The 24,213-nt window shown below is 34.8% G+C and overlaps 1 protein-coding gene and 2 pseudogenes across 3 annotated transcripts; 2 read left to right on the top strand and 1 right to left on the bottom strand.

Moving 5' to 3' along the window:
• Positions 1-477: 477 nt before the first annotated feature.
• Positions 478-6,675, bottom strand: LOC132184770 (Protein kinase superfamily protein). Of its 2 annotated transcripts, none has more exons than XM_059598513.2 (6): positions 6,067-6,675; positions 5,080-5,384; positions 4,710-4,845; positions 2,610-2,746; positions 2,050-2,173; positions 478-1,286 (listed from the first exon to the last, which is right to left on the bottom strand). In XM_059598513.2, exons 1-6 carry the CDS (start codon positions 6,176-6,178, stop codon positions 733-735), a joined length of 1,368 nt encoding a protein of 455 aa, XP_059454496.1. In that variant the 5' UTR covers positions 6,179-6,675; the 3' UTR covers positions 478-732. The 2 variants fall into 2 exon arrangements, with proteins under 2 accessions (XP_059454496.1, XP_059454497.1); XM_059598514.2 differs by having other exon boundaries at positions 5,080-5,381; positions 6,067-6,674.
• Positions 6,676-12,351: 5,676 nt separating this feature from the next.
• Positions 12,352-18,584, top strand: LOC132184533 (prefoldin subunit 1-like; annotated as a pseudogene). The gene is made up of 6 exons (XR_015912853.1): positions 12,352-12,432; positions 12,544-12,597; positions 15,828-15,933; positions 16,195-16,201; positions 17,225-17,309; positions 18,283-18,584. The product of XR_015912853.1 is annotated as a prefoldin subunit 1-like (transcript).
• Positions 18,585-20,737: 2,153 nt separating this feature from the next.
• On the top strand, positions 20,738-23,272 carry LOC148584347 (beta-amyrin 28-monooxygenase-like; annotated as a pseudogene).
• Positions 23,273-24,213: the final 941 nt, after the last annotated feature.

Genomic DNA, 24,213 nt, shown 5'->3' with positions numbered 1-24,213 from the left:
ATAAAAAATCACTACAAAACAAATTTTTTTACTTTTTTATACAAAAATATTCTTGTTTTTTTTTTTCTCATATCAATCAAATCTGCTACAGTACCGTTTCACTCACTTTTTCCATTCTATTGCCAAACACAGCCTACAATTCTTACATGCATTTTAAAAGCCTATATGATAATTATATGCTCTAACAAGTAATGTCAAATAAAAAAACAAATGTTAATTTAATTGACGGAGTTACCAATTTAAAGAAAATAAGAAAAGACAAGAATGAGGATGGTCATTGTACATAGACAAGTAATGAACCAAATGACAAGAGTGGTGGCGAACTAATGCCGTTATATCAGTTCTTGGTGGGAGCACTCTGCAATGACATTATAATTCGACAAATTAACCATCACTTACCAAAGTGACTCACACCAACAGCACTTCTCAACGGCAAGTCGTCTTATAATTCTACAAAATTCCATACTTATGTAAGCGAATTGAAACTCCATACATCCTTCAAATTGGGAGAAATACCACTATATTACAAGACCATTGATAAACTGGCTTATTTTCATCCTCCCCAACTATTGGATGATGAAGATACAAAGACTCTTTCCCTGATTGCTCATAAAATAGAATAAAATGAGAAGGGCATGAATTCACAATTTTTTTTTAGAGAAGAAGAATAATTATCTCAAAACATGGAGTGGACAGAAAAGTTACAGATCTTATACAAGTTAACTTACAGGTTCAATTTCTGAAAGAAGCATATTTCTCATCAGACAAATGGGGAGAATGGCTAAATAGATCACAATCATGGGAAGGCTCACTTTTGCTCCTTACTTTCCCTGGTTTGCTCCTCTGCACCTCAGGCTCCCTCTCACTTCTGGATGGGTGTCTCTTCTCTGACTCAGTGGCAGGGGTATCCTTTGGAACCTCATAAAGGGTTAGACTACTGCCTCCTCCATTGTGAAGCAATGCCTCCTCCTGGTTTTCTGCCTTCGACTGAAAATTCTCCAGGATGTTGACAACCTGGCTCATGACAGGCCTCCCTTTGGGGTTTTGGCTAAGGCATTGGTATGCCAAATGGGCCACCTTCATTGCTGCTTTCTCTGAGTACTGCCCCTCCAGCCTAGGATCTAAGATCCTCAGAAGCTTCTTGTTATGGTTCAAGAGTGGGCGGGCCCACTCGACCAAGTTGTGTTCTCGGCTTGGTCTGCTCTTGTCCAATGCTCTCCTTCCGATGAGCAACTCAAGTAGTACTACCCCAAATCCATAAACATCACTGCGAGCCGTTAAATGCCCTGGCAAGATAAGTTTAAACTTTAGTTCATGGACTATAAGTAGTTTCTACTTCCAATCTATAGCTGTTACATTGTAGTGTTGTGTATGAATGTTGATTTATATGATCATATATTTCCTTTCAAATGAGGTACTCATTTTTTGTTTGTTTTATTTGAGAAGAGGTACAATTGTAGAGACAAAAGGGAAAATATTTTATATTATTTTGATGCCTGGTTGTGCAAATAAAGCTGGAGAAGCAAGCAATTTTTTTTTTTTTTTTGTTCTTTTTTGAAGGAGAGAAAACAAGCCAGAAAGAAAATATCTAAATTGTTACTTTTATTTATTTTGCTTCTCACAGGCCCTCTCCAGTTTTAACAATAACTTTTCAACCCATAAGGGAGAGAAGAGCACGAAAGCTTCTTTGTGTTTTTTATTATATATATATAGAAGAGCACGAAAACTAAGAAATTTCTTCCTCTTTCTTTCCAACTTTGCAACAAAAGAACTTGGGAAATTTCAGTCAATTACAAACTGGAAAGGTCCAAATCTTTATGCAATCTATGTTATCATTTTCCTACTTGAAAGTGATGAGAACATCTTATATCAGTTCTTCAATGCCAACTAGAAATAGCGAAGGTTCTATAGTCGCAAGAAAAAGTAAACAAAATCCTCCTTTATATGGAAAAAGTGAAAAATTCAAAATCTTAAAACAAGAAAGAAAAAAAAAATCACTAACTAAAAAATATCAGCACTGTTTACTGTTAAACAAAATAAAAAACTCACCAGTCATTACATACTCAGGAGCAGCATATCCATAAGTACCCATCACTCGTGTTGAAACATGGGTTTGATCTCCCATTGGCCCATCCTTTGCAAGGCCAAAGTCTGAAAGCTTCGCATTAAAGTCCTGCACGTTTTTATTTCAAATTTATTCAGTGGAAGCCAACCAAACATCCTCAGTAAAATCATTCATGCTTATCCTTGTTTGATAAAATGGATACTAGTATTTATTTGCCCAAAAAAGGGAAAGGGAAAAAAAAATGCATAATTTCACTTTATGGGCCTTTCATCTTCTCTCTTGTCTATTTCCATATCAAAGTTCTGACTTAGAGCTTCGCTAGTGGAAGTTGAATTTTTACTAACCCAATGCTCAGAAGGCCAGTCTTCTTAATTTTCCAAATGGCAACTAAAATATGATGTACTTCATTTTATAAAAGCACTCTCTCTCTCTCTCTCTCTCTCTCTCTATATATATATATATATATATATATATATATATATATATATATATATATTATGTACGCGAGAGTGTATATGTGTGTGTCAAAGAAAAGACAACTAACCACATCCAGCAAGATGTTTGACGTCTTGAAGTCCCGGTATATGACAGATCTTTCGGCACCATGAAGAAAAGCAAGACCTTTAGCAGTGTCTAATGCAATCTTCATTCTTTTTGACCAAGTTAGTGTAGAGCCCACTCCTACAATAGGATGAAGAAACAGCAAGTGACAGAGGCTTAAATTTCTTTAAAATGCATAAATATTTTCATCAATTTATGCAGGACATTTAAGTTTATAATTTTCAAAGGTATCCACTACTTTCCACTATCAATGGAGTGATATAGCAAAACATTACGCGCAACACTATAAGGAGCATTGATGATGGAACCAGGAAGGAGCCAGGTCATCATGGTTGCTATTTCACGAGGCAATCCATATCGATGTAATGAAAGTGAGGACAGATATAAAAGTAAACAGCCAAAACCAAAAACAGTGATGCAATAAGTAACAAACATAGCATTTCCCTAAGGGTTTTATTGAATCTCAGCAAAAAAAAAAAAAAAAAAAAGGGACAAAAGTTCATTAAAGCCATGTCTCTGTAAAAGAAATTAGAAACCAAAAGTATCATTTTTCAAAATTATGCCGTTAACTCATGAATAACAGTGTCAAAAATCAATATCAAATAACAATATATCAATCGCAACAAAAGAAACAGTGAAGACAACAAGTATATATCATATAAGAAAAAAGATAAATTGGGGATGGTAATTGACCAAAAAGACAGATAGTAAACAATTTTAAAGGTTGAGTTCAGTAACTGGTTTTCGAAGGCTGTAGAATTAAGAGAGCGTGAAAATTTAAGTAGAACAGAATTGCTTTGCTGATTACTTCATTTTGTACTTTCCCTCTTCATTTGCCATAGTGTTCCCCATTTCCTCTTGTTTTTCCCTCCTTCTCAGTTCAAAAGAGTGTGAAGAAAATTATTGAATCGTAAGCTTTTCACCTAAGACACACCCAAGACAAATAATCAAAAAGACAGCCATCTGTATATAATTCAAAGAGTTGAAATAGGGGATTGCTTATGTGTCATAATCTAATTGGTTGTTAATAACTCGGTTCTAACAATTGATATCTTACCTAGAAAGTTTTAAGGGATGTTTTATACATCTAGAAAATATTTTTTTAAGCAGGGCCTACCTCTAATTTTTCATGATTTTGTCTGACACTATGAAGAGGAAAAAAAATTTAACTGGGGTGGGGCGTCCTGTGTATCCATCGCTTAATTTAACTAGGAGGTTTTGAGTATTTTAACCAATTTAAGGAAATTTTCATATAGTTATTTGTTTTAACGTTCAAAGTCTACAAGCATGCAGGAAGGGCTTTAGAGCATATTTGCATGATGTAGGGTCCATATCATTTTACACAAACTACCGACCGTGAAGTTGAGTAATAGGTCTGATTATCTCTTCTACAAGTCATTCTTCAGGCCCAAGGAATAGAAGAAATGTTAAAAAAAAAAAAAAAAATTCTCATTTATTTTGAATTCGAAATACCTTAGATAGTACATATCCTACAAAATCAAGTAAAATTTAGAACAAGCATATTTCCAACATGCAGCAATCCTGAGAAAGTGCACAATTCAAGAGAAGATACAACCAGAACTAAAATATTATTTATACATAGAACCATATGAATTTTGATCTAGACGATGCAATCACTACATTCTTCACATGACTAGAAGGTAGCGTGTGCAAAATGCTTTGGTTCTAGCAGCTAAGCAGGCATCACACAAGGATGAGGTCGTGGGCATGCAGCATAGGACATCTGACTTAGGGGTGGGCTTGGCAATGGTCGGAAAGAGAAACTAGTTGCCTACTAGCTTCAACGGTAGAAACGAGTAATGAACCATGTTGAAGCATGGGGCTAGCTGACTACTGGCTTGAATGGTAGAAAAGAGCAAAAGGATATTGTACACATGGCAGACAGGAGTTTAGTCATGAATAAATGGAGACCAAGATAAAAACCAACTAGGACCTTCCCGTAATACTCTAGTATATATGAGTTCATGATAGAGATAAACTATATTTTAATCTTTAAGAGTAACTAACTCACTCAAGACCTCATTCCGTTATCAAGTCATAAAAGATTTGATTGGATACTTACTTCGAAAAAGATGTCTTTCCAGGCTCCCGCTTGCCATGTACTCATAAACTAACAGCCTGTGCTCATCTTCACAGCAGTACCCAATGAGCTTCACAAGATTGGAGTGACGGAGCTGCCCTAAATAATTAACTTCTGTCTGCAAAATGAACAAAGATATGGTGCATACAGCAATTTAATCTCCACTTTACATGGTATGATCATTTTATTTTTTATAAGTTCTTTACATGGAATGATCATTACTAATAGCAAGCTTAGTTTCTGCCCAACGGCATAAACAAGTGGTCCTGGGAGTCAAAATATTGGAGTCACATTTTCCATGTAAAGCCTCATATTGGAGTAAAATAAATGAACTGAGAGATAAGTTAAATACCAGCCATTCCCTGTCACCTTGGAACCCTTCTCGGTTAAGCTCCTTAATGGCAACTTGGGTGGTCTTGTAACCTGGCCTCACATTCTCATCAATAACTCCTTTGTATACAATTCCAAACCCACCCTCCCCAAGAATCAAATCTGGCCGGAAACACTTTGTGGCCAACCGCATTTCCTCATATGTAAAGATATCAACATTACTATATCCAGGATTTTCACGGAGATCTTTAACATTTTTGGGAGGCAAAGGAGTGCTACTCGCACTTCTTTCTAGTGTATTCGGAGGTGTAGCTGATTCATGTCCTACTTCAACCGAAAATTCACATGAGAAAAAAGAATGTTGCTGAGCTAAAAATCAATGATGATATTAATTATTATTGTTTAGTTGCTTATATCAACCTCTCTCTCTCTCTCTCTCTCTCTCTCTCTCTCTCATGAAAATTCAGCACATTGTTATATGGAGCTGGACAACTTTTTGCAATTTCAGTTGATTTAGATTTTTGGAATGGTCAAAACAGAACAAAGATATAATCAATAACTCTCTTGCTCAATGCTGTTTGCAATAACAAATTAATTCATAATTAAGAAAAGATAAACAACACGAACATGCAAGACTAATGGCATAAACCTCTAATTTCTATTTCTTCAAGTATTACACATCAACATTACATTCAAAAACTAGTACAATGACTCAGAAATCTCAAGGTTAATTTGATGTCATTGCGGGGAAATCTTGAGAGGGATGTAAACAAGATAAAAATGCCACCCATTTATAATTCTTTGCATTTTGACTCTCTCTAATATAATGTCTTGTCCAATCATAGAGCATATATGGATCACACATAACCGAAGTGCCTTTAAATGGAAATAGAAGTACATCATCAATAAATATACTTAAAACAAAACAAAAGTACATTAAACAGATTTAATGATGCCCATAAATGTAACAAACAAATAAATGTTGACTTAATTGATCGAAAAGAAATACCTTGACTCCTCTTCATAAACTGCTGTTGCAGTGGATCTTGTTTTTGCAGCAGTTGTTGCTGCTGCTGCTGTTGTTGTAATTGTTTTTCTTCGATACTGAAACAAATCCCCATGAATCTTAGCCTAAACCCCAACCCAGATTTACATTCATCTTCTCATTTTAAAATTCTACAATACCCTATTTCTCTTTCGTCATCGTCATCATCAAACTCATATGGTCAAACTCAAACAACTGTGGGATTTTTATCTTAAAAACATCGGAAATCAATGCGGGCCCCAGTGTTTTCCCCACAACGAGAGTCCGAATCCGATCTGGGTGGGTCCAAATCCGAAATGGGTCACCGGAATTTCTGTGGATCGTCCCCGATTCCGATTCGGGTCACCGGAATTTTTTTTTAAAACAATTTTTGTGTCAAAGAAAAGGCCAAAACTTTGGGGAAAGGCAGCAAAGATAGAGAGAGAGAGAGAGAGAGAGAGAGAGGATAATATGATTCCAATGGTTTAGAGCAACAGACGCAGAATGCGCCAATCAGAGCGTGGGCAGAAGTCTAGTTGGGTTGCTCTTGGGCCTTCCATACCTGTAACCGGGTTCGGGTTTATTACAGAATTTACCATTGGGTTTTAATTTCCAATCTTTAGGGCTCCGTCTTTTTTTTTTTTTTTGGTCTTCTTCTTCTTCTCCGAGAAATGCTAAACACCCGAAACTTTTTCTCAAGTGATCAGTCCATTCAAGAAATAACTATGTTTATTTATTTTTTTCTTTTAAATAAACGTGGGGTCTAGATTTTTTGGGAACATGAATTTGAAAAAACCTTTTGGGGTCTTTATCATTTCTCTTTTTTGTATGGGGTGATAATTTATGTTAGCATGTTGAGTTGGAGTTATATTAAGGTATGAATATATATCATATGGGTCAAAGTGAATTAGCCTATTTAATTAAATGTGTTAGTCCATTTAAATAGACAAGTGACCCGACGCGACTTGCATAACTGGTTTAATTAACAAAATTCTCAACCATTGAGCAAGAAAATGCCATTTTAAGAAAACACCTTGGCATAATAATTCTTAATTATTGAACATAAAAATTAATTATGTTCTTGAATCAAATATTTACAACTAAACATAGGATTGAAGGTAATTTCTTGTCTTAGAAATTTGGGTTATAATTTTTAATGGTTAAAAAAAATGTTTTAAATTAAAGGAGTTATGCAAGTCATCTATATGTTAAGCGAAGTTGACACCAATTGACCTTTTTATTAATGATATATAGTTGGGGTTGACCCAATTTGACACAAATCATATTTATTAAATCTTAATCTGCTAATTTTATATTAAGTGGTTTCAAAGAAATCTCTAAAATAGTTAGATATATACTAGGGTATGAGTTCAAATCCAACAATGTGAATCTTCATACTTGATTAGTGCAAATCACCATTGATCGCATTGATATCCTTATGAGATTGGGTCATGCTATAATTCAATTGAACTTGAAGGAGCATATGTAATTTCTACTGTTTAAGCCCTTATGTGCGGCTTCCAGGAGTAGGTATTACCATGGTCACATTTAGATAGAGCGACCACTATAGTTGTCCACTCCTCCCTTTTTAATTATATAAAAAAATGGTAAAATAATTAACCAAAATATTTGACTTCTCAATTTAGTTAATTAGTGATTGAGTTGTCAATTTTCTTATATACAAAATTCTTGTACAATTTCAATTATTCTTAAAAAAATTGCTCAAAAATACACACAAAAAAAAAAAAAACAAAAATCCATTTTATCCACAGCAATGAACCCGAACTCCTTGTTGACAGAACCCATGCTACATATCATATCCCATAAAAATTAAGTGGTTGGATTTAATTGCCCTTTGATTAGTTCTTGTAAGAACAAAAAAATTCAATAATTTATAGACCTTATAACATCAATTTTCTCTCATAAAGAGAATACCCTCAATTAGGTTATGGTGTAAAACTTCTCTTTTACGGCATCCAATGGTAATTTGACACATCAGTTAAAAACATTAAATAAAGTGAAGATAAAAACACTAGGAGTAATGCTAAGAACCATCTTTTTATCATTGTGATTTTAAAAGCCACAATAACTTTAATTAGGAGGATAAAAAAATGGTTCATAACATTATTCAAACAAACTAAATCTTTAAATAAACAGCCAATCATTGACACATTCGTAGCAACTATTGCATTCCACAACTAGGTTGTGACCCGGTGGTGATCGGACTTGCAACAGCCAACTACAGGGCAGCAACCCTTGCCCTTGTGAGGTAAAGCCGGCCGGACATTGTCGGTACAGACAACGAGAATTGGGCGGAGAAATTGTTGTCGAGAAGAGGAGAAGATTGAGAGTAATGAGAACGTATAGTTGAATTTGCAACAAGCAACCACAACCACAGGGTAGTGACCGTTGCCCAAATATGGCCAAACTAGTGGTAGGTTGGAGTTGTTGTGGAGGTTAAATAACTCAGCCAACATGGCAAGGGTCGGCGGCCGTAGTTGCCTGTGGCGGAGAATGGGTCGTGGGTGTAGGTGCATCGCAGTATCGTGCATGTCCAAATCCAGCTAGACCATGAAAGGAAAAGATAAAAGTGCCCCAATTTGTTGATGGATTGGCTACTTAATTTACATTCTTATTCTATTTGGTATTTTTAGCTAATGTGTCAAAATTTTATTTAGAGGCCTTAAAAATAAAGTTTTATAAAACGTCAAAAAGGCTCTCTTTTATAAAATATTCATGAAACATATATTTTTTTTTAATAAAAAAAGTGATGTCAATGCCGTCAAAGCTTTTGGTAAGTTCCTCGAAGTTTCGTGAACCTACGATAAATTTTCTACCCTCAAGTAAAACGCCTCCTTTCCTTTTCCTTTTTTTTTTTTTTTTTTTGGTCGGTGGTTGTGGGCAAGGAGGCATTCAAATTCTGTATCCTCTGAATTGGTTCCAAGAAATACCTTAAAAAAAAAAAAACCATAATTCTCAACTATTTCGGGTTGAGGAGATGAGAAAGCGTCCTTCTGTGGATGAGGACAACTCGATCGTATCAATTAATAGCATGAAGTGAGAGAGAGAGAGAGAGAGAGAGAAAAGTTCCAAAATTGGGGTTTCGAGTAACAACCTTTTTTTATTTTTATTGAAAAGTTTAGAAATAGAAAAATATACCATTCATTTCCAACTCCTTTAGAACTCGTTGGCATGTGTTAATAATATATATATATACTCTGAGGCTTTAAAAAAAAAAAATTAATGACTAACGTGGTACTACTACACTAGTCACACATTAACACTTGTATGAACAAATTATAAAATAGTTGTAGCATGTAGATGTAGGTGTAATATTAATATAAGAAAATTAATACTAAAACATATATTTCTATTTCGTCAGTATATATTCACACTATATCGGGGTAGTGTAAATCAGTTTTTAAGTCATTATTAAACAAAATAATAATAATAATAATAATAATAATAATAATGCACATTTCTAGCATTAATCATATGAGAGAATAAAGCTGAGGCTACGAGAGAAAGCATGTGGAGGAGAGCATTTGGTTTGGGAGAAACAATCAATCAGACCAGGTTGGAATGCACCAAGAGGAAGACGACGATGCCAACAGGCGCCGCACCAACAACTAAGGAGAGACGGCATCGTTTCCTGGTGGAGCTCGAGTCTCGAAGGAAAGGAAAGGAAAGGTCGGTGATGAGGGGCCATTTTCGTACTGATCATGTTGCACGTACGGCGATATGACGGATGCATGGGCCATGTTGGTCCTGTCACGTTGTATGACACTATCTCCCAGTTTCTTTTTTGCATTTTTTATTTTTTATTTTTTATTTTTATTTGTGCTCTGTATTTTATCATTTTTTTCTTTTTGCATTTTTTTTTTCTTTAGGTATACAAGTATTGTTAATGTGTTTTGTAAAGTGTAATTAAATTATTGATGAGTGAAGATGTTTATTAAATTACAAAAACATATTGAATTTAGACTAAAGTATTTTAGGAATTTCATTTTCGTTGTTAGGATTTAATTGGACGGGAGAGTTGACATTATAAACTTTTGAAAGATAATGACTCTAAATTAACACTTTTTAAAATTAAAAAATATGATGACAAAAGTAATAAAAAAATCAAGATAATAAATGAAGTTTTCTCATTTCTATTTTTAAAAGTGTGTGGTTGATCTATTTAAGGGTTTACTTTAAAGAGGCAAAGGATTCTAATTACTTTGATAAGTTTTTAATTGAGAGGCTAGAAATCAGAGTTATTTTTAAGTTTGACAGCACAGAGTTGGTTTGTAAGTTGTAACTGCCTTGACAAAAGATAAATTTTGAATAAAAGATATTGATGACTTTACATATACTATAAAATGCAATAACTTCAAATCCTATTGCAACTTAAAGTCTCACCTTATGTTTTTGGTGTAGTTGTTACCTAACTTGAGTTTGAGTAAGGTTGAAGAGTATTTTGAGAGTTATGTGGTTTGGATAGGGTTAAGGGGCTCGCTTAACCGCCTTTATTAGCAACCACAATTCTTGATGTTCATGCCAATAATGCATAGAATCGTGTTCTTTATTTAATGGAACATAATTCTTCACAATTCATTTGAACTAGATAATATCTAGTTAGTTATATTAGAGGAATATTTTATCTTTTCACTTTTTAATAAAACAAAAACATCCCTCTAATATAACTAACTAGATATTATATAATTTAAATAAAATAAAGAAGATCTTAATTCTTATTTGATTCATTATACATTTATTTGTTTATTTTTGGGCTTATTATTGAGTTGTCGGCCTTTCCTGTTGTTTCATTATAGTCAATATTGTTTGATGTACTTAAAAAGAAAAGAAAAAAAAGAAAAGTCCCACCCTTGGTCACGTTTTGATTCCTTTGAAAAGAGGGTTTTAAGAAGAAGACAAAAAATGGCCGCAGCAATGAGTGACTCACTCACCTTTTAATTGCTTTAATTTGAGAAGAGAAAGTTGAGAAAAAAGGACAAAAAAAACACTTGAAGCCGCATAAGAAAAAATTGTTTGACAAGTGACAAGTGCGGCGTGCATTGTTTGTTTCAATATCCCCCCGGCTATAGATACAAGGGGCGGCATTGTTTTTTAGGGTAGGCAGCCAAACACTTAGGCGAGCTAGACTGGATTTTTTTTTTTTTTTTTGGGCCTAGCTAGGCTTGGATATTTGCCCAATAAAGATAAAGTTTATGGGTCAATATTTTATTTTTTATTTTTTTATATTTGATCCATTTTATTTTATAAACCAATTATTAGATTTGTAAATTTATATGGATTATACATAAGTCAATAATAGACTCTACAAATCTAATAGTTGATCTATTGAATTTGTAGAAGAATATAAGTCAAATACATAAAACTTATTGATTCTTAACATTTCTCATCACAAAATACTATTGGCTCAATTTGATAATTTTTTAATCAAATATATTAACAAACAACAAAAAAATACAAAATGTTTATGAAAACACTATATATATATATATGCTAGAAAAGGGACAAGAGTCTTCCTTTTGTCATCCCAAATATGATATGTATTTTAAAATTATTATTAAATTTGAGATGATAACCATTTAATTTTAATCAATTAGTAATTTTAAAAGTTGGGTCACATTTTGGAGGATACAAAGAAAAAGAGTTTCTTCTAGCATTACTCATTCCTGAAAGTTTTGATTTGTTCTCATTGAAAACCATTTTTTTTTTTTTAAAGAATGGATAACTTCACTTTAAATTCCTGAATTACTACGCAATTTGACAAGCCCCCTAAACTTTAAAACTTCTTAATTTGAACCCCTGAACTTTCAATTGCAGTCAATTTGAACCCCTCCGTCCATCAGATTTAGCCGTTAACTTCTAATGAAAATATCTAAAAAAATCAAAATATACCTAATTTTCGTTTTTATTTTTTATTTTTTAATTTGGAATTAAGGGTAAATTTGAAATTTTATAAAAAAGTCAGGGGTATAAACATCATTATCTCACCTTTAATGTTTAAAATCTGACTACGGAGAGGTTCACTTTTATGTTTAAAATTTAAAAAAAAAAAAAAAAAAAAAAAACATTGCATTATCATTATATTTAGTTGGGCTTTTAAACCATTACCCGCTCAATCTGAATTTTTTTTTGGGTGCAGTTGGGCTTAAACCATTCAAAACCCAAACTGATCAGTTCAGTAAAGATCCGACCCGATATTACAAACCCATATCCAGTATCTGATCCATACTATCTAGTATCTAACTATGAACCTCAGCTTTCACTACCGATTCATTTACCAACTCGGAGTATCCGTTTTAATCTTCTGCAATGGCCGACGAAGCGAACAGAGCTGTAAGTTTTTGCACCTTTTCTTGCATTTTCGTTCCAATTTTCCCAGCAACCAAACGGGCCCTTAACTTTATTAGCTGAATGAATTTCTAATGGGTCGTGTGGGAATCATAGGCTTTTCGAGAGATTCAAGGTCGCATGATTGAGATCACTAGAAAACTGAAGCAGGTCAGTCTGCTATTGATTTATTTGTATTTTTTTGTCTTTCTATTTTTAATTGCAACGAAAAGCTTGGTTCTTTCGTATTACGTCATGGTATTTATGAATATTTGATGCAGCTTGTGATTTTTTGTTTTTAATTTTTTTAATAAATAATCGAAATATGTTGTGCAGCCAGCTACACAGAAAGTATAAAAAAAAAAATTATAAAACCTAAGCATTAGGATAGTTAAACGCAACTGTCTCCCAAAGGTAAGGAGTATCTAAGAAGGTTTTATCTGCACTATGTCCTTTCACAGTCCTTAAAACTTTTATAATTTATTTCCCTCTAAAGACACCATAAAAAGCATGGCAACACCATCTTCCACACTGCTACACTCAGAGGATTGTGAAATAGTTCTTTCAATTGGATTGGCTTAGACGCTGTAAAAAAAAAAAAACTATAGTACATGTTCCAAGTTTTTCATGAAAAAGAGATGTGGACCGTTGAAAAAACTACGGTACATGTGCTGCAGTTCTTTTACAGCACCTAAGCCAAATCTGTTTCAATTTATAGTTGAACTTCAATATTTCATTATGCTATATATTGATCCTATGTTTTTGTTTTTTCTTTTGGTATATTATTTGGTATTTTATGGTTTATGTGCACTAAAACAATAAACAAGAAATAAAAATCCAAGCTACTAACAACTGGTGCAGCTCTGCATTTCTTTATTTGATTTTTATCTTTTCTTTTTCAGTTGTTGTTGTAGTTATTACTATTGTATAGTTATGGCTTAGGATAAAGAACATTCATGGGAATTGCTTGACTAGCATTTTGGAAGTATCTTTGTTTCAGTTGAGAGATGAATCAAAGATATTGTTAGTTTTCATCGTCTTGGAATGAGAAAAATGTTTTCTTCATGATTTTTGAAATTTCATCCTGAATCCTAAAGCCCAAAATCTCTCTCTCTCTCTCTCTCTCTCTCTCTCTCTCTCTCTTCCCTTTTGTTTTCTGACTGGTAAGTTAAATTGGCGTCCTAAAGCCTAAAATTTCTTGTTGAAAGCATGTTATATTGCTGTTTCTGATGGCCAATTGGATGAGGAATCTGATTTACTTTAGAGAGACAAACCTGATGGCTTTTCATCCTTTAGAATGATTTAAATTGAGATGCTGTCAAAAGAATTAGTCATTGATGTGCAATTGGAGAAGTTAGCCCAGAAATTTCTTGAAGTTACCATTTTAAGAAGGCTATCTGCAGTCTCAATTGCTGCATCCATGGGACTGAAGAGATAGATAAAGTTATGCTGGAGTTTGTTTCTGGTTGCTGGTCGTTTGCGTTCGAAAGTAACACATTTTTTTCTTCTTCTTCTTATTCTTCAAAAAAGAAAAAAAGGATTTATAAAAACTCTTGCAACTACTACAATGTGAATTCTAATAGATCGTAATATTTCAAACTCTTTTGGAGTGTTTACTGTAGGTTGGAAATTGCTAATTGTGTGATTAGTATGTGACTTTTAATGAGCTTGGATAGTTAGGACCAATTCGTTATATGTGTCATGAAGGGTTGAGATATTAGGGTTACTAAAGGCTTTATTAATAACCTCTATATATGATATATGAATATTTGGATCTGAAATTTCTTGGCCCTACAGTGAGTCTTTGGAGGAATATCAAGAAAGGCTAGGGGAATTCCTCCAACTTTGTCTCCTTCAAGGTTGGGGATGGTTCCCGCTTTCTCTTGGCATAATGAGTGGTGTGGAGAACCTTATCTCAAGACTATATTCCTAAATCTTTTTTTGAGGTGGTGTCAGTTTACTTAGTTTCCTTGAGTCATTCTTCCCATTGGAATATGAGTTTTATGAGGACAGTTCGGATTGGGAGTTGAAATCTTTAGACTCTTTCTTCAATCTGCTATACTCTTCAAAGACTCATCCTGGGGAGGCAGATAGAGTGTTGTGGACTCTAGCTAGTAGTTGCAGTTTTGATGTGAAGAACTATTATAAATTAATACAGGTTGGAGAGACTTGCCCTTTTCTTTGGAAAAGTATTTGGAAGGTTAAGGCTCCGCCTTGTATAGCTCTTTATATGGATGACATCTTTAGGTAGATCCTCACTGTTGACAAACTGAGAAGGTGTGGTTTTACTCTTATTAATTGGTGTTGCTTTGGCAAAAAGAACGAGGAGACTGTCATCCCCGCATCCACTTTGAGTACACCATTGATCTTAGTACATGGTTCTCAGCTTATTTGCAGTTTTTTGGATTATGTCTACAAACATCCTAGAGTTGTTACATTGTTGGAAGAATCAAGGGCGTCGATATTTCAAATATTCTATTTGGAAAGCTATTCCTTTTTTTTTAAGTGTGGAACATTTGGAGAGAAAAGAATTGTCCCCATTTTGAGGATTGCGAGACCCCTGTACTTTCTTTAAAATCCAGTTTTGTAAGATCTCTCTTAGATTGGATTGTAGTCTATGTTCTTCCTTCCTCCTTTTCAAATCTTTTAGACCTTGTAAACTTTTTAGATTTTAGCCATCTTTAATGTGGTGGTGTCTTTTGTATACATTTACGAGGGTTGTGCCAGTTTTTTTTTTTCATTAAAATTGTGACTTATAAAAAAAAAATAAATCCTGGGCCTTCTACCTCTAGTAATATGACTTTTGGTTATTTTAATAAGTAACAATTGTGTTTAAAAAAAAAAAAAAAAGACGTTATAGGAAAGAAGGAGAAGTTTTCTTGATAAGACTTTTTGGCAAGCCAATGTTATGGCGAAAGTAGTTTTTGGTTGACAGCGGTATGGCTTGAAGATAATAGTTAACTAGTGCTGTTTGTGTAAATCAGGCTCGTGACCATGGATGATCTTATTATCTTCTGCCCTATGGCAAGAAGACTATGGTCACTTGTTTTTCTGTTGTTTGCATTTATTTGAGCTATACATATGTGTAGGTTGGTTTTGGATTTGGTGGGAGAGAAATGCTATGAATGTCTGACAGCACAAAGCTTTTAGTGATTTAGTTGAAGTTATTATTTATGATTGCTTGTTAACAGGATGAAGACAACTAGTGGCTTCTTTTTACTTTCTCATGTGGAGATTTTGGATCTTTGTAACTTTAGAGCTTATCTTGTCTTCTGTTTTTCTAAGGGTTCCTCTTGTATACTTGTCTTGTTCTAGTGTTGCCCTCTATGTGTTTCTCTTAATAAAATTTATTACTTACCATTAAAGAACTTTGAACTGATCTTAGTTATCATGTCTTTCAGGTGCAGAATCAGATGTGAAACAAGGAGGGAGACAAAAAGCGTGCTTTTCTAACCTTGGAGGAGCTGCGACAATTGTCTGATGATACAAATACCTACAAATCTATAGGTATTTAAAGAAAACCATAATCTCAAGTTGGCATGCTAGTTTCGTATAAGTATGTAGTATTTCAAAGTGCCTCAAGCTTTAAAATATAAATGCTTTCTTTGGTTTTAGAAAATGAATCCCTATCTCTAAAGAGTTTTGAAAAGAGGCTGTCTGATTTTTATTTGAATCATGAATTAGAGTCATATCTGGCATTTTAGTTTTAACTGTGCTACTTTGGGCAACCTACTCCCAATTTGACATTTATTTATTTTTGTTTTGCAGGGAGAACGTGAGTTTTGCATAATCTATTTGAGCATGAGAAAAGTTCACAAAATTCTTGATTTATGGGCTGCCAGATTATAGATGACAGATCAAGGATTTAAATTCAGACTGGACTGGCCAGAGAGACTGGATGAACTGCCGGCGGGCTCGATCCATTCCAGTCATGCCCATCTATTCATTTTGGTCAATGAACCAGATTGGGCTGTTGTCAATCATGGTCCAGCCATTGAGCTGTTTGACCTGGGCTGGGGTCCAATCTCTCCTTGGCCCAATTCAATTGATTGTTCATTCTCCGCCCCCCCACAAAAAAAAAAAAAAGAAGGCTTATGAAAGCAATAGGGTGTATGATTTACCACCCATTACTTTCTGTTAGTAGTGGTACAATCAATATTATTATCTAATATTAATTACATTTGGAAACCTTTTGCTGTAATTACAAAAGTTATTCATGAGCCATATTTATGCACACATTATTAACAATCATTTGGCACACATTTATGCATATAGTATTACACAAAATAGCATATAGATATTATAAAGGGATAAAATAAGATAGGCGGTGCCCTATGAAGATTGATATGGTTTCACCCACTTTTTCACCCAATGGTGAGTTTTTGTTTATAATCTTGATCATCAATAGCTTAAGGTCACTTGTGTGAGAGATAATAAAGTTTAAACGATAAATTAGATGCATCATTTCACTCAAAAATGCTTGGTTATTTTTTGATTCATACATGCATAATCCAAGTAAATGTGTGTGTGTGTATATATTTGCTTCACTAATTGAAGCAGAATTTAGAATCTGTTAAGCTTTATAGTTTATAGATTTATTTGAATGGATTACATGTCATTATATATTCTTTTTGTTTTTAATTAAATATCTATGATTGGTTCGATCACGGTCAGCCTGGTGGTTGAACCTCTGACCCTTGACCCTTTTCACTTTTCTGGTTTATTGAACAGTCTGCTTTCTAAAACATTGTGATGTACTCTGATGAATCTCTCTCTCTGTCTCTCTGATGGTGGCCAGGTTTGTGTAAGAACCCAAGTCAGTTTTAATGAATGAACAGGAACAAAAGCGGAAGGATAGCGAAACTGCAATTGCCTCATTACAGGTACATTAGCCTTTTCATTTTTCCCCGTGCAAAATCTCTTCTTTCTACACTCACCCCCACCCCGCCCCCCCCCCCCCCCCCCTACCTTTTCTTTGTTTGTGTTTCATCTTTGATATTCTCTTGGCCAATATATATTTTTCCTAATACATATTACAGAGAAATTACTGGTGAAATTAAATATTGTTCACAAGGCCCCCCCCCCCCCCCCCCCCAACCCAAAATGAACAAAGAAAGCAATACATGAATTCTAGATCCATCCTAATGTTTTTTTTTATAATGTCCATCTGGAAGGTTTTAGGTTTGTAGTCCAGCAATTTGGATTGGAGGATCATAATAATGAATCATCATATCCGTTTCATTTGGTCTTTTTTTTTTTTTGAATTTTGACCTGAGTTTGGCTTAAAGTTTTTTCTTTAATAGATGTTTTGCCCTTTATTTTTAAAATTGAAACCTCTGATTTTCTTTTCGATAATGAAAGATCTAATTTTTGTTCAGTTGAATTTATCTAAAAGATTCTGAAAATGTAATACCATGATTTCCTTGTGTGCTTAAGCAACCTTAAATGATTCACAATCAGGTATAAAGTACAAGTAGGGTGAAATCGGCGAAACGGGCTAATGAATTTTTTCTCTAGGAGTGATCTCCATAAAAAAGTTACCAAGATTATTTAGTTTAACAAGGAATAACAAATAGAAGAGTTTATAGTAAGAAGGCTTGCAGGAAAATGGTACATGTTGATTTTTGATCTTAGCACCGTGTAGATTATTTACTGCCATGGAAATTAGCTACTGTTTAAGGTTTTGAATGAGCCAAATAGCCAATCTTTCCCCTACTTGTTTGGCCTTAGCTGTGCCTGGAAACCTCGCTTATGTTCTGCAGCTAATCATCGTTCTTTTGAAAGACATTGTACTAATTTTCTCTCTTTCTTCAGAAATTTTTGTGCAAATATTTTCTGTTGTTGGGCTCCGGACAGACATCAAAGGAATATTTAGAAAAGCAGATGGTGGAGGTGGATAACAACCTTAAGGAGCTCTTGGAGCAAGATCCGGGTCTTGCTCGGCAGATAATGTCCATGACTGTAATGTAAATCATACATTCTGAGAATTTTCTTGTGTGTGCTTTATTTTCCTTTTGGAAAGGGAAAAAAAGTGATAATGATAGTTTGCAATGTTTGTTGAGAAAAGTCTGGTATTCAAACCTGGTGAGATGTTATGAATTGTGAAGCTACTCTTGCAAGACCTTGTTTTTTATGCCTATCTTCTCATCCTCCCACAAGTCTTTATTGAATCGTCAAATAGATTTCAAAGTGATATGGTGTATATGGAAACCTCTTCGTTTTAAGGGAGTTGGAGATGATTCATTTTATGGTTTAGATTAAATTTTACGGATTTAATGGTGTATATATTGTTACGCCATTTACAATTTTTAGAAAGGGGAAACTTTTTTTTAGCCCCCTAAACTTTCAGTCGATTTTACAAACCCTCTCTGAACTTTCAAATCTCTCACTTTGAACCCATAAACTTTAAATTTCTATCACTTTAGACCTCTCTGTTAGTTTTCAACGTTAAATTCAAACGGTTTGACTTTTTATGCCCATTATACTCCTACGTTAAAACTACATCATTTTGGGCCCCAAAACTACAATGCCCACCCAATCCAAAACGACGTCGTTTTGGGCATTAAAATTATTATTATTATTATTTAAAAAAAAAGCAAAATATATATATAAAAAATAATAAAAAAAATAAATAAAAAAAATTGGGGTGGTTCTCTGGCCGGTCTGGGGGTGGTCGAACCACTCCCAGGCCCTTGGGGGTGGGTTTAGCCACCTCCAAAAGGTTAGAAGAAAAAAAAAAAAAAAAAAAAAAAGAAAGTGGATTAGGTGGTTTTGGGCTTTTGGGGGTGGCCGGACCACCCCCAAGGGCTTGGGGGTGGTTAGGCCACCCTCTATGGCCGGTATGGGGGTGTGCGAACCAATCCCAAGCACTTGGTGGTTTGGCCACCCCAACCCCCCCCCCCCCCACAAAAAAGGGGGGGGGGGGGGGGGGGGGGAGGGGTTGATTGGATGGGTTTGGGCTTTTAGGGGTGGCCGGTCCTTGGGGGTGGTTTCGGCCACCCCCATACTGGCCGTAGGGGGTGGCCGAAACCACCCCTAGGCCTTTGACCACCCCCAAAATCCCAAAGCCACCCAATCCCTTTTTTTTTTTTTTTTTGGCCTTTTGGATTGGTCGGACCACCCCTAAGGGCCTGGGGGTGGTTTGACCATCCTCAGACTGGCCATTGGAGCCACCCCAATTTATTTTTAATGCCCAAAGCAACACCATTTTGGGCTGGGGTGTTTTTTTTTTTTTTTTTTTTAAGAAAAAAATATAATTTTAATGCCCAAAATGGTGTCGTTTTTGGCTGAGGTGGGTGTTATAGTTTTGGGCATTTTCGGAATTTCAAGTGGACTGGGTGGGGGTATAATGGGCATAAAAAGTTAAACCGTTTGAGTTTAACGTTGAAAACCAACAGAGAGGTCCAAAGTGAGAGCAAATCAAAGTTCAAGGGTCCAAAGTGAGAGTTTTGAAAGTTCAGGGGAGGTTTATAAAATCGGCTGGAAAGTTCAGAGAGTTAAAGTGAAGTTTCTTCTTTTTAAAATATAACATCATATACACTATTAGATGCAATAAAACAAAATTTTGACCGTAAGGTTAGAAAATGTGTCCTACATGACCATAAGATTTAAAGTAGGTTTCTTCATTAATTTACTGTCCAATTAATTAATGATATACTATATTAAACTAATTAATTGATGTCATATGGTTCTCGTTTGACATGTGTTGAGAGGCAGCCCCCTTCACTGGTTAATGATGGGTGTGTTTGCCAATGGCCCTGGAACGGTATTGTTCCAGGGCCTCCCTCAATCCCAAAAAAAAAAAAAAAATTTTTACCTCAAAATTAATCTCAATATCTCTACTTTTTATACCATATCAATCATTTATTATTATTATTATTTAAATAAAAAAATCACTACAAAACAAATTTTTTACATTTTTTCATATAAAATATATTTTTTCACTTTTCCTCACAAAACATTTTCACTAAAACCAATCAAATACATATTCCTAAAAAGTTGCTACAGTACCAACTCTGAAATAGTACCGTTCCAAGGCCATCGACAAACAGGGCCGATGGTTTTCTGGTTGACCACTATTTTTTTTGGTTAAAAATGATTTAATTATTTTAGTTTTTATTTAGGATACGTTGGTAATTGAAGATGATTGTGCCACGCGACACGTACAGTTACACATGAGAGGTGTCATGAATGGCCCCAATCCCTTGGTGACTGATTTCTTGCCATGTCTTCTGTCAGTGGTAGGTGTATCTCAATAATTGCTAAAAACTTGAAATAGTGGATCAGGTTGTGTGTATCAATAATTCCCTACATGGAGCTCCTCCTCTTCTTCTTCTTCTTCTTGATTACCCTACTCTTGGCTTCTTCCATTTCTTTTGGCATTTGTTCCTTGGCTTATGCAACCAAAGAAAATGTCACTCTCCCTCCTGGAAGTTTCGGCTGGCCAATCATTGGCGAAACCCTTCAATTTTTGGCTGCAGTGCAAGAGGGAGCAGTGGAAAATTTTGTCTCAAAGAGAACAACCAAACACTCATCAAAAGTCTTCAAAACTTGTATTCTTGGTGAGAATTTCATCATATTTTCTGGTGCTGCTGCAAATAGATTCATCTTTTCAAATGATGGCAAGTTGTTCATACGCTGGCGCCCTCCCTCGGTCCAGAAGCTCTTCCCCTCCATAGCACTTGTGCCCATTGAAAATGATGCTGCCTATTGAGAGAAAAATTCTCTTTTTGTAAAACTTTATTCAATCAATTGATTTTGTACATTTACAGTATATATAGTATATACTAACTACTAACTACATAACAATAGGTTGTTATTTACAAACCAAGCTTAACAGAAAGAATAACAGTTTTAGTCTTCAGCAGCTTCATCCCGTCATCGTGCTTCAGTGTTTTTAGCCTACTGCGAGTGCGATCGATCGCATTGCATGAAGGCGATCGATCGCACTGCATGAAGGCGATCGATTGCACTACCCGAGAGTTTTTATTTCTTCTCTGATAGTGCGATCGATCGCACTTATTAACAGTGCGAGATTGCATTCGATCGCAGTTACAGAAACTCAAAATACTTTGAGTTCCTGATACTTGTGCCCATTGAAAATGATGCTGCCAAGGTCAGGAAGTTCATATCCTTGTTCTTCAAGTTCAATGAGACTCACAAATTTGTGGCATCAATTGACTCCATTTCAAGAACCCACTTCAAGAATTACTGGGAAGGCAAAAATGAAGTTAAGGTACATCCTCTAGTGAAAATGCACACATTCACCTTAGCTTGCCATTTATTTATGAGCATCGATGACAAGGAGAAATTGTCCAAGTTTTTGTGCCACTTCAATGATCTCACCAAGGGCATTTTATCTGTACATTTAAACGTCCCGGGTACACCATTTTATCATGCAATAAAAGCAGCAGAAGCTCTCAGGAAAGAGATTTATGTGATTGTGAAGGAGAGGAGGGAAGCCTTGGCAAATAATTTAGCTTCTCCAACACAGGATGTGCTATCACAAATGATTGCTTTGCCATGCGTCCACGATGGGTTCATGACAGAATTGGAGATTGCAGATAAGATTTTGGCATTTCTGATTGGGGGCCATGACACTACGACTGCCACTATCACTCTCTCTATGAAATATCTTGCAGAGATGCCTCATGTCTATAATGAAGTTGTAAGAGGTATTTATTTTTTGTTTGTGCATTGTATTAAGAATATGGTTGGTAATTTTTAATACGACCCGCGAACCCAACATAAATCTCATATAAAATTAATAGGTTCTAGTTCGAGTCAGTTTGGGTTGACTTGAATTAAATGGGTCAATTGTGTGCTTACTCACTTAACTTATAGGTGACCCGCATAACCCATATAAAGTAAATTATATTTTTTTTACAATTAAAAAAGAAAACCAATAAAAGGCTAAAACCCATATAAATTAATTTTTAAAATTCATTAAATTTTTGTTTTGTTTTTACATTTAAATTCATATACAAGTCAAAACTGGTCAAATAATATATTTATTAAATGGGTTATACAGATTGTGTCGTGTTACCCATTTATTTAAATAAGTCGTGTCAAGGTTGGGAGATTTGACATGTTAACTAAATGGCTCGTGTGTGGATTGACCCACGATCTCGACATGCCAGCATGAATTGCTAGCCCTAATTAAGAAGCATGTCTCTCTTTGTAGTTTTTATTTTGATTCATACATGTATACAAAACTAGCTGGTAGAACTTCTTTTGCATGATAGAGCAAAGTGAGATCATAGGGCTAATGAAACCAAGAGAAGTGCTATGTTGGGATGACATACAAAAAATGAAGCATACTTGGAACTTTGTGAACGAAGTGATGAGGCATACAACAATTGTTCAAGGTGCTTTTAGAGAAGCCAAGATAGATTTCTCCTACGCGGGTTATGTCATTCCAAAGGGTTGGAAGGTAAGTGATGTCCTTCTATTCTAGCTACTTCATCCATCTTCGTCATTTGCCATTATATATAACAAATTTTGTCTATCCCATTTTTTTTTTTTTATTATTTTTATTTTTTTATTTTTTTTCAGATATATTGGAGTGTGGGTTCGACCCAGAAGAACTCTGAATACTTCTCAGAGCCAGAAAGGTTTAATCCAAGAAGATTTGAAGAAAATAGACCTTCTCCTTACACATGGGATAGGTCTTTTGATGTGCCCAGGAAAGGAGTATGCTAGAGTGACTGTTCTTGTCTTCCTCCATTACGTAGTGAAGATGTTCCAATGAGAACCAATTCTTTCCAACGAGAAAATTAAAATCGAGTTGGCCCCTGTTCCATCAAAGGGGTTCCCAGTTTGGCTTTCTCCTCTTCAGAATAATTAGTGAAGGTTTTCTGGTTTTATATTTCTGATATGATTTCATTTTGTTAATTTGTTATGTTTGTATTGATAGGTTTCTCCTTGTAACGTGTATGTTGTTGACTATATTAACCATAAGCTTGCTACATGTTGCGTGCATGCCATGAATGTGCATGACACGGTTGACACCTGCTACATTGTGGGAATTTAGATCCCCCACAATCCCTTGCCATCAACAATTACCTGTTCGAATTGTTAGTAATTTGGGTAGGTAATGTGAGAGACTCTACATGACTTCTATTTGCCCAAATCAATTTTGAACTGCTCAACCACTTGTGCAAATAGGTTTCATATGGAGTTTTTGACATTATTTGCCAAATTACTAGTAATTCGAGTAGATAATTATTGTGGAGACAAAGTTTTCCTCCAAACTGGGTTGGAGGAATTTCCTTCAACCTAGTTTATAAAAGTGACATGTGTCCTTTAACATGTGAGATGCACATGTTTTTTTTAATAATAGGGACAAAATTGAAATAAATTTTATTAAAAACTCATGTGCATCTCACATGAGTTTAAAAAAAAGGACACACACACATAAATATATATATATATATATATATGAAACAAGAGATCATTTGCAGCAAACAAAAAAACATGGTAAAAGAAGTTAGCCCTTGAGACTTGAGAGGCACCTTGAAAGTGAGTTTGTTCCCCTGAGAGAAACAAAAGGGTGGATACGTGTAGAGAAAAGAACACTTAACTGAGATGAAAGATTAGCAGAGGAGTCTCCTGTGTGTGTATATATAGGATCCGGCTTCTATGCGGTAGTGAAAACTACCGCATGGAAGCAGTAGTTCCAAAACTGCACCGTTTGGATAAAAACGGTGTAGTTTTGGAAAGTGAAAAAATAGGATTTTAAAAAAATAATAATAAAAAACTATTTAGAAATTAAAAAATATAAAAAAA

This window comes from Corylus avellana, chromosome 7, assembly GCF_965113065.1.
Source record: "Corylus avellana chromosome 7, dhCorAvel1.hap1.2, whole genome shotgun sequence".
NCBI classification, from domain to species: Eukaryota; Viridiplantae; Streptophyta; class Magnoliopsida; order Fagales; family Betulaceae; genus Corylus; species Corylus avellana.
Note: the sequence above shows the minus strand (reverse complement) of the source record. Positions and strands in the feature narration are given on the sequence as shown.